The sequence below is a fragment of the Typha latifolia genome, chromosome 6, assembly GCF_019914945.1.
Source record: "Typha latifolia isolate L0001 chromosome 6, TyphaL0001v2, whole genome shotgun sequence".
NCBI lineage: Eukaryota > Viridiplantae > Streptophyta > Magnoliopsida > Poales > Typhaceae > Typha > Typha latifolia.
This window is the reverse complement of record NC_133091.1, coordinates 1,151,123-1,166,972: the sequence shown is the minus strand read 5'-3', so window position 1 is coordinate 1,166,972 and position 15,850 is coordinate 1,151,123. Positions and strand designations below refer to the sequence as shown.

At 40.5% G+C, this 15,850-nt stretch overlaps 4 protein-coding genes across 6 annotated transcripts; 1 reads left to right on the top strand and 3 right to left on the bottom strand.

Moving 5' to 3' along the window:
- The first annotated feature begins 290 nt into the window (after positions 1-290).
- LOC140790390 (sorting nexin 2B-like) lies at positions 291-3,742 on the top strand. Its single transcript, XM_073140447.1, has 5 exons — positions 291-1,214; positions 1,702-1,911; positions 2,006-2,266; positions 2,779-2,865; positions 3,471-3,742. Exons 1-5 carry the CDS (start codon positions 363-365, stop codon positions 3,549-3,551), a joined length of 1,491 nt encoding a protein of 496 aa, XP_072996548.1. The 5' UTR covers positions 291-362; the 3' UTR covers positions 3,552-3,742.
- A 226-nt stretch (positions 3,743-3,968) lies between these two features.
- On the bottom strand, positions 3,969-8,303 carry LOC140790385 (probably inactive leucine-rich repeat receptor-like protein kinase IMK2). 2 transcript variants are annotated; one of them, XM_073140443.1, is made up of 3 exons: positions 8,016-8,303; positions 4,957-6,805; positions 3,969-4,872 (listed from the first exon to the last, which is right to left on the bottom strand). In XM_073140443.1, exons 2-3 carry the CDS (start codon positions 6,794-6,796, stop codon positions 4,241-4,243), a joined length of 2,472 nt encoding a protein of 823 aa, XP_072996544.1. In that variant the 5' UTR covers positions 6,797-6,805; positions 8,016-8,303; the 3' UTR covers positions 3,969-4,240. The 2 variants fall into 2 exon arrangements, with proteins under 2 accessions (XP_072996544.1, XP_072996543.1); XM_073140442.1 differs by lacking the exon at positions 8,016-8,303 and having other exon boundaries at positions 4,957-7,399.
- A 2,308-nt stretch (positions 8,304-10,611) lies between these two features.
- Positions 10,612-11,715, bottom strand: LOC140790393 (PRA1 family protein B1-like). The gene has a single exon (XM_073140451.1). The coding sequence runs from the start codon at positions 11,481-11,483 to the stop codon at positions 10,827-10,829; it is 657 nt and encodes a 218-aa protein (XP_072996552.1). The 5' UTR covers positions 11,484-11,715; the 3' UTR covers positions 10,612-10,826.
- A 751-nt stretch (positions 11,716-12,466) lies between these two features.
- On the bottom strand, positions 12,467-15,046 carry LOC140790394 (uncharacterized). Of its 2 annotated transcripts, XM_073140452.1 has the most exons (4): positions 14,791-15,027; positions 12,999-13,199; positions 12,852-12,910; positions 12,467-12,686 (listed from the first exon to the last, which is right to left on the bottom strand). In XM_073140452.1, the coding sequence occupies exons 1-3, from the start codon at positions 14,899-14,901 to the stop codon at positions 12,857-12,859; spliced, it is 366 nt and encodes a 121-aa protein (XP_072996553.1). In that variant the 5' UTR covers positions 14,902-15,027; the 3' UTR covers positions 12,467-12,686; positions 12,852-12,856. The 2 variants fall into 2 exon arrangements, with proteins under 2 accessions (XP_072996553.1, XP_072996554.1); XM_073140453.1 differs by lacking the exon at positions 12,852-12,910 and having other exon boundaries at positions 14,791-15,046.
- Positions 15,047-15,850: the final 804 nt, after the last annotated feature.

Sequence of the window (15,850 nt, the reverse complement as noted above, 5' to 3'; positions counted from 1 at the left end):
AATTTTACTTATGGACGCCTGCGGATCCTCCAATAGAAAGATGCCACGCAAGGAAACACACGTCATTCTCACTTTTCATTGGTCAATTTCACTGTTTTCAACAAACACCTCCAATAGTTCATCACAGTCCCTTCCACCTTTGATTCCATTTATCTTAAACCAACCAACTCTGTTGTTAAACCACGTGGCAAATCCCTTTACTAATGGCACAATTATCGACTTCCTTAACCTTATCCGCGGAACATAATACCTTCATCGTCTTCTTCCTCCGCACTCCTCTTTTCTTATATAACCCTTGATCGCGATCGCAAGATTTCTTCCTCTTTTGAAGCTAATATTTTTTTTTCTTTATTTCTTTAGAGATGATGGCCGCGGAGACCCACTTCGAAACCCTAACCCTAGACGACGACGAGGGCGCCCCGTTCTCCGCCCGCCTCATCTCCACAGTCCACGCCCCGATCAACGGAGGAGATCCGCTCCTCCACCCGCCTCCCTCCCCTTCCTCATCCTCTTCTTCTCCATCCTCCTCCCCCACCGCCTCCTCCGCCGTCGGATTCGTGGCCTTCGAACCTCAAAACGGTAGCGTCTCTACCTCCGCCGCCGCCGCCGCGGCCGCTGTCGAGTACACAAAGATTACCGTCTCCGATCCCCAGAAGGAGAATGACCCCGGCGCTTCCCTCGTCTCTGGCTCCGGCACTTACGTCTCCTACCTCATCACCTTCCGCTCCGCCGGCGGCGGTGGCGAGCACCGTGTCCGGCGGCGGTTCCGCGACGTGGTGACCCTCGCCGATCGGCTGGCGGAGTCTTACCGCGGGTTCTTCATACCGACCCGGCCCGATAAGAGCGTGGTGGAGGGGCAGGTGATGCAGAAGCACGAGTTTGTGGAACAGCGGCGTGCTGAGATCCAAAAGTATTTGCGGCGGCTCGCGGCTCATCCGGCGATCGGACGAGGAGAGGAGCTGAAGGCGTTCTTGAGGACTCCCGGAAGGATGTCATTGCCAGCAGCGGCGGCAGTGGCAACTGGGGCGGGGAATGTGGCAGTGCCGGCAAAGGGGGGAAGGGACTTCTTTAGGATGTTTAGGGAGCTGAAGCAGTCGGTGACGAACGATTGGGGTGGGGTGCGGCCGCTTGTGGTGGAAGAGGATAAGGAATTCCTGGAAAGGAAGGAGAAGGTGCAGGATTTGGAACAGCAACTCACCACTGCATCACAACATGTATGTTGTTCTGCTTCGTAGTTTTACTGCATTAATTAAGTGCTTATGCCTATGTTGTAATGGTAATTAGAATGAAGGATGTAATAACTCCAAAAATACTGTTTATGGGGAGATATTTTTGTCAAGAATTAAGCACCCCTAATAGAATTATTTCATCACGTCAAACAAGAACTTCAGGAAGATAGATAATTAGATACCAATGAAATAGTTGAAAATGAAAGGAGTGGACAATTACATGGGAGCAGACTTGAACGGTCAGATGGGAAGGAGAGAATGAAACTAGGAGAAATGTACATGGAATCATTGAAGATGTACGACTGTAGTGGATGTGACCAGGATGTATGTTCTGTTCTATCCTTCAAAAGATATTGGCTTTCTTATAGCATCGAAAAAGTATTCCTAACATTTCCACAAACTCATAAGTATATATTCATATTATCAACGATTTGCATGTGCATTTCATCTCTTACTCTATTGTCATGTGCAGGCGGAAGCACTAGTTAAGGCACAGCAGGATTTAGGAGAAACTATGGGCGAGTTTGGTTTGGCATTCATTAAACTGGGCAAGTTCGAGACTGCAGAGGCACTGCTTAATTCTCAGAAGATTCGGGCTTCTGAAATTAAAACTTTTGCTACTGCTGCTGTTAAAGCAAGCAGATTACAACGAGGATTAACTGCGCAAACAGCCAAGCATCTGGTACTTTTGGAAGTTTTGAGGCCTGATATCTTAACCTAAAGATAGTGGGTTCCTTAGGCGTGTTTCTAATTGTATGTGGAATGGATTTTCGCAGGATACTCTCCATGAATATATGGGGCTGCTGTTAGCTGTTCATGGTGCATTTGCCGAACGCTCAAGTGCTTTGTTGACCGTTCAAACTACTTTATCAGATTTGGCTTCCTTGCATTCAAGAGCAGAAAAATTTGAAGCTGCAGCCTCAAAATCTTTTGGTGGTGACAGGTCTAGATCCGGTAAAATACAAGAGTTGAAAGAAACGATAAGAGCAACAGAAGATGCTAAAAGTTGTGCACTTAGAGACTATGAGCACATCAAGGTAACATCTGCTCATTTTTAATGTTTCCTGAAGCAGAAGTGACAATTACCATTTGTTCTACTACCTTATACAGTTGTTAATCACTAACTATTGGACCTTTTAAGTGCTGCTTCTACTTGATGAAACTGCAAGTCTTCTTTTTATGAGTATATGATGGAGATGACTTTTGATTGCATAAATATATCTAGAGAAGTTTGTTATAAAGTTGGGTTCTATTTTCCTTGGGAATAAATAGATGAATTTGAGGCAGCCAGAATTTGTTATAGAGTAATTTCACTTGGTATTGACATCTACCTGTAGTATATTATTATGTGATTATGTTGTCTGCTGTATTCATTTGATGCAACCAGAAACCTTTCAGTCTTGTAAGTAGGATTCAGAAATTCTGAAAAATGTCCTATTTCCTTGCGAAGAATCTAAAATGATTCCAAAAAAAAAAAAATTCTCCAATATACTTTTGTTCTGGAAATTTGGGATGAGTCTAATATAATTTAGTTGTGGCTGACATGCAGGAAAACAATAGGAATGAGCTTGATAGGCTTGACCGAGAAAGACATGGTGATTTTATAGCCATGCTTAAAGGGTTTGTAATAAATCAGGTATTATGCTTGTTCTGGTACTCTTTTCAGGTTCATATAAGTCTTGTAAAAACTTTTTTGTTCACCATGCACCAGAAGTACTTTTAATATCTTCCTATGATGATGGTCATGCTTGTACTTTCCTAGCTCTTTCTATGTTAGTTATGTAGAAGATAAAAAAGATGACCTGATTGGTTGTAAAATTAGCTTTGACATCTATGGGTGCTTGCAAGCCAATGTTTTATTTTGCTTCAAACTGAATTACTCCATTGCTGGGGGATTTTATGACATTTAACATTGATATGAAATCTTCATCAAAGAAGAGCACTAGTTGGCGGCTTGTAACACCTTAACACGACGTACAACTTTTTCAACTGAATGATTTAAATCATAATAGGGAATAGTTTCTTGATCAAAACTTTAAATCTGAAAGGACTGCAATGGCAGTTACAGGAGAACTGTTTAATATCAGCATGACCTTTGTGTTGGATGAGAAAAATCATCTAGGTTTCTTTCTGCTCATCAGGAGCAGTTTGACCTTTTCAATCTTATGCACATATTGTCATCTGGTCTCAGTTCTTGCTTTCTGCCAAGTAATAGGAGTCTCATTCTCCGATGGCATGCAGGTCGGATACTCGGAGAAGATTGCAAATGTTTGGGCAACGTTAGCAGAAGAAACAAGTGGATTTGCAAAGAAGAGCAATTAATGTAGCGCGTGTAAAATTTTGAATATTAGACGTCTTTTCTCTTTTTCTCCATTCATGCTTGTACATTAGCTTTGTGGGAAAATTTTCCCAATAAAAGCACCTGATCCTGGTAACATGATCATTGTAGTCTTCTGAGTGATTTCTGTATATTTGTATCTCAATTATCAAGTGATTATTTTTCTTCTGGATCATTTGATGATGGTAATATAAATATATATATATATATATATATGTATAATGTTACTGGGTGAAATTTGCTCCTGTGAAGTAATGAAAGTAAGAGAATCTTTGTTGATGTCAGATTATCAGAAACATCAGACTGTTTAAATTAAATAAGCATGTCCTCGAAGTGTAAGGATTTTGAAATTTTTGTAGCAGGGGTAAATGGTTCTGTCGCTAAATCTGTGCAGATTGCACTTTCAAGGACAATCTCATGAAACAATGGCATTGTCATCATCCTCATTACAAGCGAAGTATATATATCTCCTGTAGATCTATAATTTGCACAAGAAGGGGGACTCAGTGCGCGACTTGCTTAAAGCAAGTAAGATAACGAAATAGAAAAGAAAACAACACCTTACCTTACGATTCTATACAGACACTTCAAAATGAGCCCAGCGTAGCACAACAGTCAAAACAAAATGAATTAAAGAATCCTTAAAATCTTCTAGTATTTAAGTTACTTAAAACTAATCATTGGTTTTGGAAGCTGCAGCAAGCGAGCCACCTTCCTCACCCGAACCCAGGCCACCGACCGAATCCGGCTTGATCTCTTCCAACTGCTGAAGCACTTGTTGCACCTCCGGCCGTGCCGCCGCCGATGGGTCGACGCAATGCAATGCCAATTTCAAGGTGTTGAGCAATTCATCTCCTGTTGAGCCTGTCGTATCCCTCATGAGCTCCAGGTCAAACACCTCATTAGTCCACTCCTCGTTCACTATAGACGCCACCCACTGCGGCAAATCCATGCCGTTCATCGACTCCCCTGGCGACTTCCCGGTGAGGAGCTCGAGTATGATAACGCCGAGGCTGTACACGTCGGTCTTCGTGTTCGCCTTCTTGAGCTTCGAGAGCTCCGGAGCCCGGTAACCCAGCGCTCCGGCGGTGGCGATCACGTTGGAGTTTGCGGCAGTAGTCATGAGCCGCGACAGGCCGAAGTCGGCTATCTTGGCACTCGCATCGTCGTCGAGTAGCACATTGCCACTCGTCAGATTACCATGGACCATGTTCATGTCATTATGAAGGTAGGATAGTCCTCTAGTAACACCCTTAGCTATGTTCATTCTTGTTTGCCAATCTATAGGCGCGTCTGGTCCTCGAGCTACATCAACAAACATAGCATTAGAAATTTAGAATTAGAACGTAGTATTGTAGTAGCTAATACTAATGCTTTTGATCAGCTCACCATGTAGAAAAGCTGCAAGGCTTCCCTTCGGCATGAAATCAAACACCAGAAGCTTCTCTCCTTTAGGTCCCATGTAGTAAGCTCTGAGAGCCAATAAGTTCTGATGCCTAATTTTACCAAGAACATTGACCTCTGTCTCAAACTCCTTCTGCCCCTTTGTGATCTTCTCCCTCAGTCTCTTCACTGCTACTTCGCTGCCATCTTCCAGTGTTGCTTTGTACACTGTCCCATAAGTGCTCTTCCCCATGATCTCCGCGGTTGCGCACAAGAGATCGTCGGCAGTGAAAGCCAACGGCCCGTCGAAATGCACCAACTTCCCCCCCGCATCCCCACCGGATTCGACTTCGGTCCCGGCCGCAGCCCCCGGTTTCTCGCCTCTTGCCATGGCCCCTACTTCTTTACTCTTTTGGGTCATACTAGTCCTTTTTCGGAAAAAGCAGCAGAGCACAGCACAACAGAGTACTAGAAGAAGTAGGAGGACTGCTCCAGAAGCAATGAGGATAATATCTCTTGTGATCAACTTGTGCCGGCTTTTTTGGTGAGGAGGATTCAGAGGAGGGGGAGAAGGACAAGGGAGTGAAGCACTATATCCACACAGTTGAATGTTTCCAATGAAGGAGCTTGAATTGAACTTTCGGGAGAGAAGAAGAGGCACTGGACCAGAGAGATTATTATATGAAACATTGAAGGATGTTAGACTATTCAGATGATCTAAAGCCACCGGGATTTCTCCGGTCAGGTTGTTCTCCGACAACTCCAGCTGCCAAAGAGTTGAGATGTTCCCAAGTGTTGCAGGGATATCTCCATAGAGTTGATTGCTCCTCAACAAAAGGACTGAAAGATTCTTGAGCCCATCAATGGCCTTTGGGATTTGGCTGTTAATTTGGTTCCTCTCAAGGTTTAGTTCTACCAAAGTGGACAAGTTGCAGAGTGAAGCAGGAAAGGTTCCATCTATGGAATTACTAGAAAGATCTAATTTTTGAAGCAACGGAAGTGATCCAAGTTCTCCAGGTATGCTTCCATTAAGGTGGTTGTGGCCAAGATAGATCTCCCTTAGCATTTGTAGCCTACTAAGGGAGGTGGGTATCTTGCCACTGATGGAATTATCACCAAGATTAATGGACTCAAGAGCTTGTGTTAATCCCCAAGTATCAGGAATGGAACCAGAAAGATGATTGTGTTCGAGTGATAGAAAAGTAAGCGTAGGTGGATGAGTAATACTAGTGGGTATCTCACCAGAGAGGTTGTTGTAGCTAAGATTTAGCCTATAGAGCTTAGTGGAGTTTGCTATGGAATAAGGAATACTCCCTGTGAGCAAATTGTTACTGAGATCAATGGTCTGGAGGACAATACATTTACCTATCGACGGCGGTATCGAGCCGGAGAAGCGATTGTTGAAGAGATAGAGGCCTCTGAGATCCTTGAGGAACTGGAGAGCAGAAGGGATTTGGCCACCAATGCCATTGTCATGGAGACTTAGCTTTCTAAGAGCATTGAGTTGCCCGACCTTCTCGGAGATGCGACCAGAGAGCCCACGCCATGGGAGCTGGATAGCGATGACCTTACCCATGACGCATTTGATTCCGACCCAATTGCCGGAGCACGCGCCGATGCCGGTGTCGTTCCAGCTCCTCAGAACTCCACGTGGGTCATCCAAAGCATGCTTGAATGCTTGGAGGCCTTGGTAATCCGCTTGGCTGATGATGATCCCATCCCATGCACGGCATGAAGCCAAGCTAAGGATGGCCAAGAAGAGAACTTTGCGGAAATGGCCAACTGGGTCTTTAATGGAGCTGCGATTCTTGCACCTCTTCCTGAACTCAAGTGGGTATCCATCCATCTCCTTATCCTGAGAAGGAGGAGTGAAGGGAAGAGAAAGAGTGTTCAGAGTTTGAGATGGAGAAGAAGAAGAAGAAGAGTGCTCAGAGTTGGGATAAAGGAGAAGAGCTTTAGATAAATAAATTTTGTAAGGAAATGGAGTTATAGGGAGAGAAAAGTACTTTTAGATAGAGATAGATGGATAGATAGATTGGGAGAAAGCTATTTGAGTTGAAGCTAAACGGCTAGTTTTTTCGATCCCGGTGTTTGAAGAAATACCAGCGGTCGCCTCCCCCTAACGGCTACTTTGGACGGGGCCCGCACCACTCTCGTTGAACTAGAGGATCGTGTGCGTTTCCTAGTTGTAGGAATTTCCCTCGTTGTTTTGCTTGGCAACAGGATATTATTGACTTTGAATTACTTTCCTGCAACCTCTGCTGCAGGCGATCTTCTTCTTCCTCGTTTACGGCATCGGCAATAAATAGGCGGAGCCCAGAGATCGGAGTACACAGGAGCGTGAGTAAATACTTACACTGTTGTCTGTTTCAATGTTGTGCATGGGTCCTCTCTTCCAGTAAATATTTTACTTATTTTTCATCCCAAATAAACATATTTTAATTACTATTATTTGATCAACATATTAGCTCATATATATATATATATATAGATTAAATATTTATACAACTCTTTAAAATTTACTAAACTATTAACTTATATATATATATATATATATTGAATAATTATACAGACTCTTTAAAATTTACTAAACTATTAACTTCAATGTTTACAGAAAGAATTAAACTTATAGCTTTTGTCACCGTAGAATCGACAGTGCTCAATCAACTTCTTCTTATATTTTAGGAGGTCACGAGGACCAAGGAACTAATAAAGTCAAGACATTTTATGGAGAAGACTGTAGCATAAAGTATGGCATATCTTTGTTTGTTTGTGGTGAGGGATCTATTGATGCTTGAGCCCTTTCGGTTTAGGGATGTTTGGGGCTTGGTAAAGCACGAGATGTTCATCAGGTTTTCTTAGACTTCCATAACCTTCCCAAATTAATAAATAAACCTACTTGGCTTTTAACAGCCACTTGTTAAACAATTTTTTATGAGTTTAAAACGATGCTAAGTACGAGAAGGTTGGAACTTAAACCCAGTTTGGAAGGAAGAAAAGAAACAAAATAAACAACAGCAATAACAACATGATAGCAGTTTAGGTGGTAGTGCTTGTTTTTGTACCTGAATCGCACCTCCCGTCTTCAATCTTTCTTTTCGTTACAGTGGAAACTTTACCTTCTTCCTTCGGTTGAAACGTCTCCTCGGAGACCCTAGCTAAAAGGTAAAGATCCAATTCACCATTGTCGTCTAAAGGATCACTAAGTATTCAGAGGACAAGAAAGAAAAAGTTTTCCATGATCTAATCTCATTACTATGGCCCGCAGCTTGCAATGCAGAGGCCATCTGCTGTTCTTTTAACGCCTTAAGTACTTTCAGGTGCCTTGTTCTTTTGATCCTCCAATGGATTCCTGTGGATCCTTACTTGCAGTGGTCTACCTATATGAAGAACCAAACGGATTCCTGAAACATTAGCCAAAGTGCAGCTGCGAAGAATTTTGCCAAACAAGTGCAGGAGAGCAAAAGATGTAGCAAATCATGAAGCCAATTTATAGATTCATGATATGGAAGGAGTCACCTAAAAGCAGCATACAAGCATATTCTTTGCATCATATCTGTGGTGATAACCACCACCTGGAGCAGAGAGCATGATATCTACTAAATGTTAGAGAGGATTTACACTGGCAAAGACATGTATTGGAACTGTCATTATGGAAGATATCAAATAGCTACAACTTTCTTGAAAGGTTTAGAGACTGGGATTAGGATTAGTTTGAGTCAGACAAAAAGTTGCAGTGCTAGCTGCAGTTGAGAAAAAAACAAGAATCGCTATGAAAAATCACGAGTTATAGTTCCTATAGCATCCTACATTTTTTGGGGTGAGAACATCTTTATGCTGAGAAAATAATATTTTAGATTCATCGAACAACGATGAGTTATAAGTTGAAAAATATGAAATATCGTACTATCATGTTGTGAGCAAACAGTGGGGAATTGGTATTAAAAAACAGGTGGCTCAATCATCTGTTTCTGCTAATTGGTCGTGGCCACGAAAATACCTACATGTCACAATTAGTTGCAAATATTACTCGGTATCATCTCTAGTCTTGCAACTTAAGGCTATGTTTACTTTGAGGCTAATATGCAAACTTTCTTTGTTAGCCTTATTTCTTAGTCTTAATTTAAATATTTTTAATTATATTTGGCGGTGAATTATACTAAAGTATAATTATTATTTTTAATGTGATATAAAAAAATTTATTAATTTGTTTTAAAATATATTTTATAGATATAATTAATGGATCAAAATACTCTTTAACTTTAATGATAAAAATAACAAATTTAAATCATGTCAAAGATTAAATTAAAATTAATTTAAATATATTTTATTTAGTTTATTATTAGAGAGTGAACTTAGGAATAAAAAAGATAATAAGAAGTTTGATTATTGAACTGCTAAGGGCCCTGACCACGTTCAGAGATCCTCCCTAAAGTCAAACAAGGGTTGATCGTCCATGGACTTTCCCTTTAAATAAAAAAAGCATTCGCTTACTCTTATTTAGACATACCCTGCATATCAATGCCTTGTTTATCCGGTTTGCATTTCCCCCCCTCTTCTTTTTTTCATCTTGGAGCAAAGCCTGTAAGGCTTAGTTTCATTACGAAACATCCCCAACCTCCACCAACAAGCAGATGTACTGTACATCACTAATATATATATAACAGCCCTAAACAAATCACAAAAGAAAACAGAGATCTACTAAAAGAAAGTGAGGAGAGAATCAGCTCACAACCTATAAAACCAGAAGCAAAAGGAGATAATCTCAACTGCCACAACAGATGGCAAGAGACGAAATATGAAAGATATGCACACACACTACTGTGAACATCTCATATGGAGCTTTCTACAAAGTAACAAAAAGTTCTCTGACTACGATATAAACATTTTCAAAGCTATACAATATAGAAGCTATGTCAAGTCTTTAGATACTCATAGAGTTCCTAGGAGACTGATGATCCTGAAAGTCCAATAATAGACATTAAACGCATATTACAGCTCAACACCTACAAATCCTCTGTTATTCATAGGTTATGATTGATGAAGACAATAAAAAGTAGAACGATTGTGTCCTAAATCTTACACCAAACGATGGGTCTCAAAAGAGCAAGTCAAGTTGTATGATAGGCCCAAGATAAAGAGTAATAAGATACTTCCATAGTTCAACAAACCCTAGTCAATTAAATTTAGAACAAACTGAAAATAGCAGCGAAAACTTTTCCGTAAAGGTATTGCACTAGAACCAACATATAGTAGTAGCAAAGATTGAAAACCTAATTTCATGTCAATGATCAAGAAACTAAATAGCTGATCGCAGGTCCCAAAAGAAAAGCAAGAAGTAACATTGGATTTTGCAACTAAACAACTATGCAGATCTACAATAATACGATAATTGCATTTGGAGAGAAGTTTAAACATAACAACCCGAACTAGAAGTATTCCGTAATCCTCTGATCATAAATTCATGAAAACAAAAAGGATAAGACAGACTATTGCCAATTTATGATCCAATTTCAAGAATTTATGGCAATTGATAGTAGATACAAAAAGAGAATGTAAGAACCAACAGACAAATATAAACATCAAATATTTTCACAAGATTTATCAGATCTCTAAAGGAAAAACAATCAACAAGCAAACCGATTCACCTTCGTCAAGGGATTCATCTGAAGCACAGAATTAACCATTTCTAGTAAACAAAATTATGATATGAGATATTACATCAGGACTATTCTTCCAGTTCTATGAGATAAGAAATACTAATAGCAATCCATCAACCAAAATTTGTTACATTCTGTATAAATATTATTGTATAACATGAGATCAGAGTAAAACAAACCCTAGATCAAAGAATCTTTTCCACGCCCAACCTCTGATCATATGCGTAAAGCGCCGGTGGTCCCTGCGCCCCCAAGGAAGGAGAGCAACCCAGCCGTCGCTCCCCCGGCGGCCTCCGGCTCATCGAGAAAGAGATCCTCCGGCATCCGAAACGCCCCATGGGCGCATACGATAACAGCGCCGACCGTTAGAGCAGAGATTATGAGCGATCCGACGGAGGTGAGGAAGACGACGAGGAGGGAGACGAGAACGAGGCCGCCTAGGGTTTCACGATCGGAGAAGGCGCGGCCGAAGAGGACGAGGGAAGACTCGGATGGGCGGAGGAGGTAGAGGAAGCACCAGGCGGCGAGGAGGGTAAGGAGGACGAGGAGGGAAACAGGGTGGGCGAGGAGGGAGACGGCTAGGGCTACGGCGAGGAAGGCTACGTAGTTGACGCGGAAATAGGCGAGGTTCTTGCGGAGGCGGGAGGTAGCGTCCGCAAGGGATTCCGGGCGGGAAAAGGCGGAGCGGTCGAGGAGCTCTGGCCAGGGGCGGCGGTCGGAGAGGGAGCGGCGTATCGAGTCAGAGAGGCTGGAGAGGAAGAGGCGGACGGCAGGTATGGAATTCGGATCGGCGGCGGCGGAGGAGGGCGGAGAGGCCGCAGGAGTGGGGTTGGAGACGGGGAGGAGAGGAGGCGAGGAGGCGGAGGACATCATTCTGGGGAGGAAGAAGGAGGAGAGAGAGAGAGAGAGAGAGAGAGGTAGATCTGAAGGATATTTTTGAGAAGAAGAGGGGGTTTGTTGTAAAATTTAAAGGTTGGAGAAATTTATCGCGTTACATACATCGTTGCCAAAGGAGGGGGAGGGGAGGACGGAAGGTGGCGAGAAGGTGCGGGTGGAAGAGGCGAAGACGTGTTACTTCGGAACGGGTTTTTAGTAAAATAATTCTGCTTCTAAAACTAATTGGAAGAATAAATGGGTAATAAGTTGGCGCGTAAAAAGAGCGCGAGCGCACAACTGACTTCCTACTTCGGAAAGTCACCACTTTCTCTAAATTACAGTTCAACACAGAGTTTGTATTCCAGAAAATGTCACAGTTTGAAAAGTAAACTTTGACACTGTATTCCTATTTCAAATTTGAGATTTCGTGTATAATTCTACAAAACCATTGTTTTTGCACATCGAATCTGACCCAAAAGCTAATCAAATATGACTTCAGGATCTGAACCCAAAATGATCACGCCAAGTCTGCAATTATGTAGGTCGACAAATATTAGGCATCAGAACAAATCCATAGTTAAGCTCAGCAAATACAAGCAACTTGGAAGAATTGCTTCCCAGATACCACTAGATAATGCCAGAATGACATCCAATATAAAAGCAGAAAAGATACCAATGCATACATCGATGTATTGAAGTATCTGAACAATAAAGATGAGTGAAATCATTTGTTAACAGGGACAAAAACAAAAGGCTTCTCAGAATTCAGAAGCATTCTCTCTAAAGACCGAAGCCTTCGTTACCACAATGACGCAATGTACAATGAAGAAGCAAAGATCACAAGCAGTTTACGAACCATTATTTTCCCTTGGAGAAGGTTAGCCGAGGAGAAAGAAAAGATAGAAGATAACCAGAAAAAAAGAAAAGATAGAAGATAACCAGAAAAAAAGAAAAGATAGAAGATAACCAGACTGATGCTATTCTGCCAAAGTAACCAGAATTTCATTGATAGTGTTAAATGCACCAACTATCTGCTCTGATGGTTAGACAGTTAAGCTGAATAGCACAATAAAATTCCCCAGTTTCAGCTACAGTTTAATGAGTGGAACAATAGAAAGGTTGAAGATTGCCTCTAAGACTTCATCCAGGACTTGTTGTAAAATCCTAGAAAGTAGTGCCGTTCCATCCGAAGTATGAACCCTACATAATCCATATAAATGATTCATCAGTAATTTCAATCTGCATGAAATAAAAGAAACACAAATGTATCTGGAAGGAGATACTTAATATCCAAGTAAAACTTGACAAAGAGGGAAGTCGGAGTTAAAAAGATGACGAGACTTTAAACAACAAATAGTTCTTTACATGATCTATTGCTGATGTAAAGCATGCATGCACTGAGCATATTCTTGTGTCTGATGGGCCTAACAAAAAGAAAATTGCAATGAGAAGAACTGGATGACCAATAAAGCGCCATCAAAGGGCTTTACAGGAGAAGTTGAAGCGGCTTGCCTTTGAGTCATGAAACTTGAGGAAGAAACGCGACTTGGGAACAGACAGTTTAGTCTCAAGAATGGTAGCAATTCCAGCACTCAGCTTCTTGTTAACATCAGGATTTAGTCCTCCAATGGAAACCAACTCACCATATGCTGCAGGCTGTTGGGTCCCTCCAAATGCCATAGGTATTGACCCCTTGAGGACGACCATAACATACTATAAAAAAGAAAGAATAAGCATTCAAGCTCCACACTTGGCAATGAAAATCGAAATTAGTACAGATGAATAAATAGTACTTCCGGCCAATTGATAACTTCCATGATAGCATTTTTTTCAAACAGGTAACTTAACATGATAAAAGTAGCAGCTGTTGAAGGTAATACTTTACCTTATAGCATTGTGCAGTCTATCTTAATCTTAAAAGATAGCAGTGATAATGCCATATATTGTAATCTAAAGCCATATGGAAAGTTATAAATTATGAAGCAAGCTGATGCAGATGTAAATTAGATTTTTAGAATGTATCGACAGATAGAACACAACATTCAGTTTTAAAATAATAATAATAAAGCACCTTCTTTGAGATTGATATTTAAGTAAAACGTAGGAAGTAGTGCTAACTAGTTCATATCATTAAGCAAAATGATGTTTCATAAAAATAAAATAAAATAAAATAAACCAGCAGAAAAGGGACTGGCACAGCTAAACCCTGGCAGGATACAGTCACACAGGCTTAGAAACTATTAGGCTCAACAAGTAATTGATGATCAATAGAATAAGTTCTCTCGTCGCAGTATGATGTATTATACAGCAAATGATGTCTACTCTAATTGGACCAAAGGGGATATAACACATACAACAATATGCAAGAGATCAAACAGGATTATCTAGTAACAGAAAAATTGAAGCAATATTACATGATCTTGTTGTAATTAAGTAGTCCATCATTGGCAATTTACTTAAATATAAGCATAACAAAAGAAGCATAAGCATACAAGAGACAACAATAAGAGGAAAATGGATGAGTGAAAGGTGCCATAGAGTGGGAAATATTATCAAAATGTTAACATGTCGATAATCAAATTGAAAAACCTAAGAGCCAAGAAACATAACAGAATTTGGTTCGAACACAATACCAGGTTAAGGGATGATTGAATGCCTTATCTTAACTCTTGCTAATGTAGAGTAATCTTCAAAATTTACGCAAGTAGAGCAGTTTACAAGATACTGTTTATAACAATTGCCAAGCCAATAAATCTAACAAAAACGAAGCAAAACAATGAGGATGGGGCCACCAAGTAGAACAGAGGATAATTTGCCGACACAAAATATATGTGGGGACTGGAGAGACATAATGTGCAGTACTATTTTGAAGAATTATAAGAGAAGAGTGGAAAATTTGTAGTATTTAGCATATATAATACTTCCAATTATTTATTTCTTCATCTGTATACGCATTCTGAAAGTATCCCTGATCATGCAACACAAGTCAGTTACAATAAAGATATGTTTCCAAATTGTTCAATATTACTAGTTTTTTTTAACAATTCGAGTTGGTAAGCAAATAGATACAGATTAATAAAAACAAGTAAATAGAGGAAATGGAATATAAGATTGCAATAGAATAATAAAAACAAACATGAAAAAAGGGAAAAGCCATTCGAACTCAGTCTACCTCCACAAAGAGATCAAAATTCACATAATAGGCTAAGACCCAACAAAGAATGAACGGAAAGAGGCGGATAAGATAAGAACATGAAGCGAGCTAAATTATGAGAAAAAAAAGAAGGGAAAAGTGGAAACCGACAGCTTCCGGCTTGCCGATGAGCATCGCGACAGTCTTGGTGGCCTCGGAGAGGATGGCGGAGGTGTCCACTCCATCGAGGCTTACGTTAGTGGAGATGTTGAGGCACGGCATCTCTCTCTCTCTCTCTCTCTCTCTCTCTCTCTCTCTCTCTCTCTCACTTCTGTCTCCTTTTTATTTGAGCAAGTGGAACCCAAAACCCTCGGCACTCTCGCCTCTTCTCACAGCCTCTTCCCCCCAGTACAGTGATAAAAATAACAGGGAATTTTCTGATTCAGCCCTCAAATAGATCGTGAATTATCATTAGGCCCGCCAATGGCCCGAAAACGACCTGGGTACGGGCCAAGAAAGTCTGGGCTGTGGGCCCACAAGACTAAGTCCATTGGAAGAGCCCAAGTATAATTCTTTCATCTACTCCCAATGATTGCGCAATTAATATTTTATAACGGAAAACGGGGAATCGACTACACTCCAAATATAGTACAGGCAGACTCTTTTTATTTAATATTAATTTAATAGTTCGTTCAAATTATTTATCCTGGTATACCATAATACCACGGCACAAGCCCAGGGAGTCGCATGGGTTATAGAGACTTTATTAACGAACTTAGAAAATTTCAGCGTCTTTTAAGAATCTGTATACAAGTTAGTCATTGCACCATTGGCATTTTATACTTAAATTTGTACATAAAGTATTATTAACTATCGAATAAGTTAGTCTAAATTTTAAAACCACTTGGCAAGCTTGCACACAAAACACCTTCTCCATCCAATCAAGCTATGAGTTCTGGGAACATAGCCTCGTTTTGTATGTTTTGTATGGTATGTTCCCAGTGTCTTCAATAACTTGTTTTCAGAACAAACATACAAGCTCCTAAAAATAATAATTAACTTGTTGACACTAAGAACATACAATTCTCTCGTGTATGGTAAAACAAAAACAAAAACAAAAATTATAAATAATTTAAACTAACTGTTAAAATAATATTCTTTATTAAACTAGTATTAAGTATATAAAAAAGTTCTGGCACAGGCTGTTTTGGTGGTTTACGTGAATTATATA

Excerpts from the sequence above, each read along its gene's own strand:
- LOC140790385 (XM_073140443.1), bottom strand. The coding sequence starts at position 6,796 with ATGGATGGATACCCACTTGAGTTCAGGAAGAGGTGCAAGAATCGCAGC. Across the intron at positions 4,873-4,956 it reads CCTTGCAGCTTTTCTACATG|CTCGAGGACCAGACGCGCCT; the intron begins GTGAGCTGATCA and ends TTGTTGATGTAG.
- LOC140790394 (XM_073140452.1), bottom strand. The coding sequence starts at position 14,901 with ATGCCGTGCCTCAACATCTCCACTAACGTAAGCCTCGATGGAGTGGAC. Across the intron at positions 13,200-14,790 it reads TCATCGGCAAGCCGGAAGCT|TATGTTATGGTCGTCCTCAA; the intron begins GTCGGTTTCCAC and ends TCTTTTTTATAG. Across the intron at positions 12,911-12,998 it reads TCAAGTTTCATGACTCAAAG|GCCCATCAGACACAAGAATA; the intron begins GCAAGCCGCTTC and ends TCTTTTTGTTAG.
- LOC140790393 (XM_073140451.1), bottom strand. The coding sequence starts at position 11,483 with ATGATGTCCTCCGCCTCCTCGCCTCCTCTCCTCCCCGTCTCCAACCCC.
- LOC140790390 (XM_073140447.1), top strand. The coding sequence starts at position 363 with ATGATGGCCGCGGAGACCCACTTCGAAACCCTAACCCTAGACGACGAC. Across the intron at positions 2,267-2,778 it reads GAGACTATGAGCACATCAAG|GAAAACAATAGGAATGAGCT; the intron begins GTAACATCTGCT and ends GCTGACATGCAG. Across the intron at positions 2,866-3,470 it reads AAGGGTTTGTAATAAATCAG|GTCGGATACTCGGAGAAGAT; the intron begins GTATTATGCTTG and ends GATGGCATGCAG.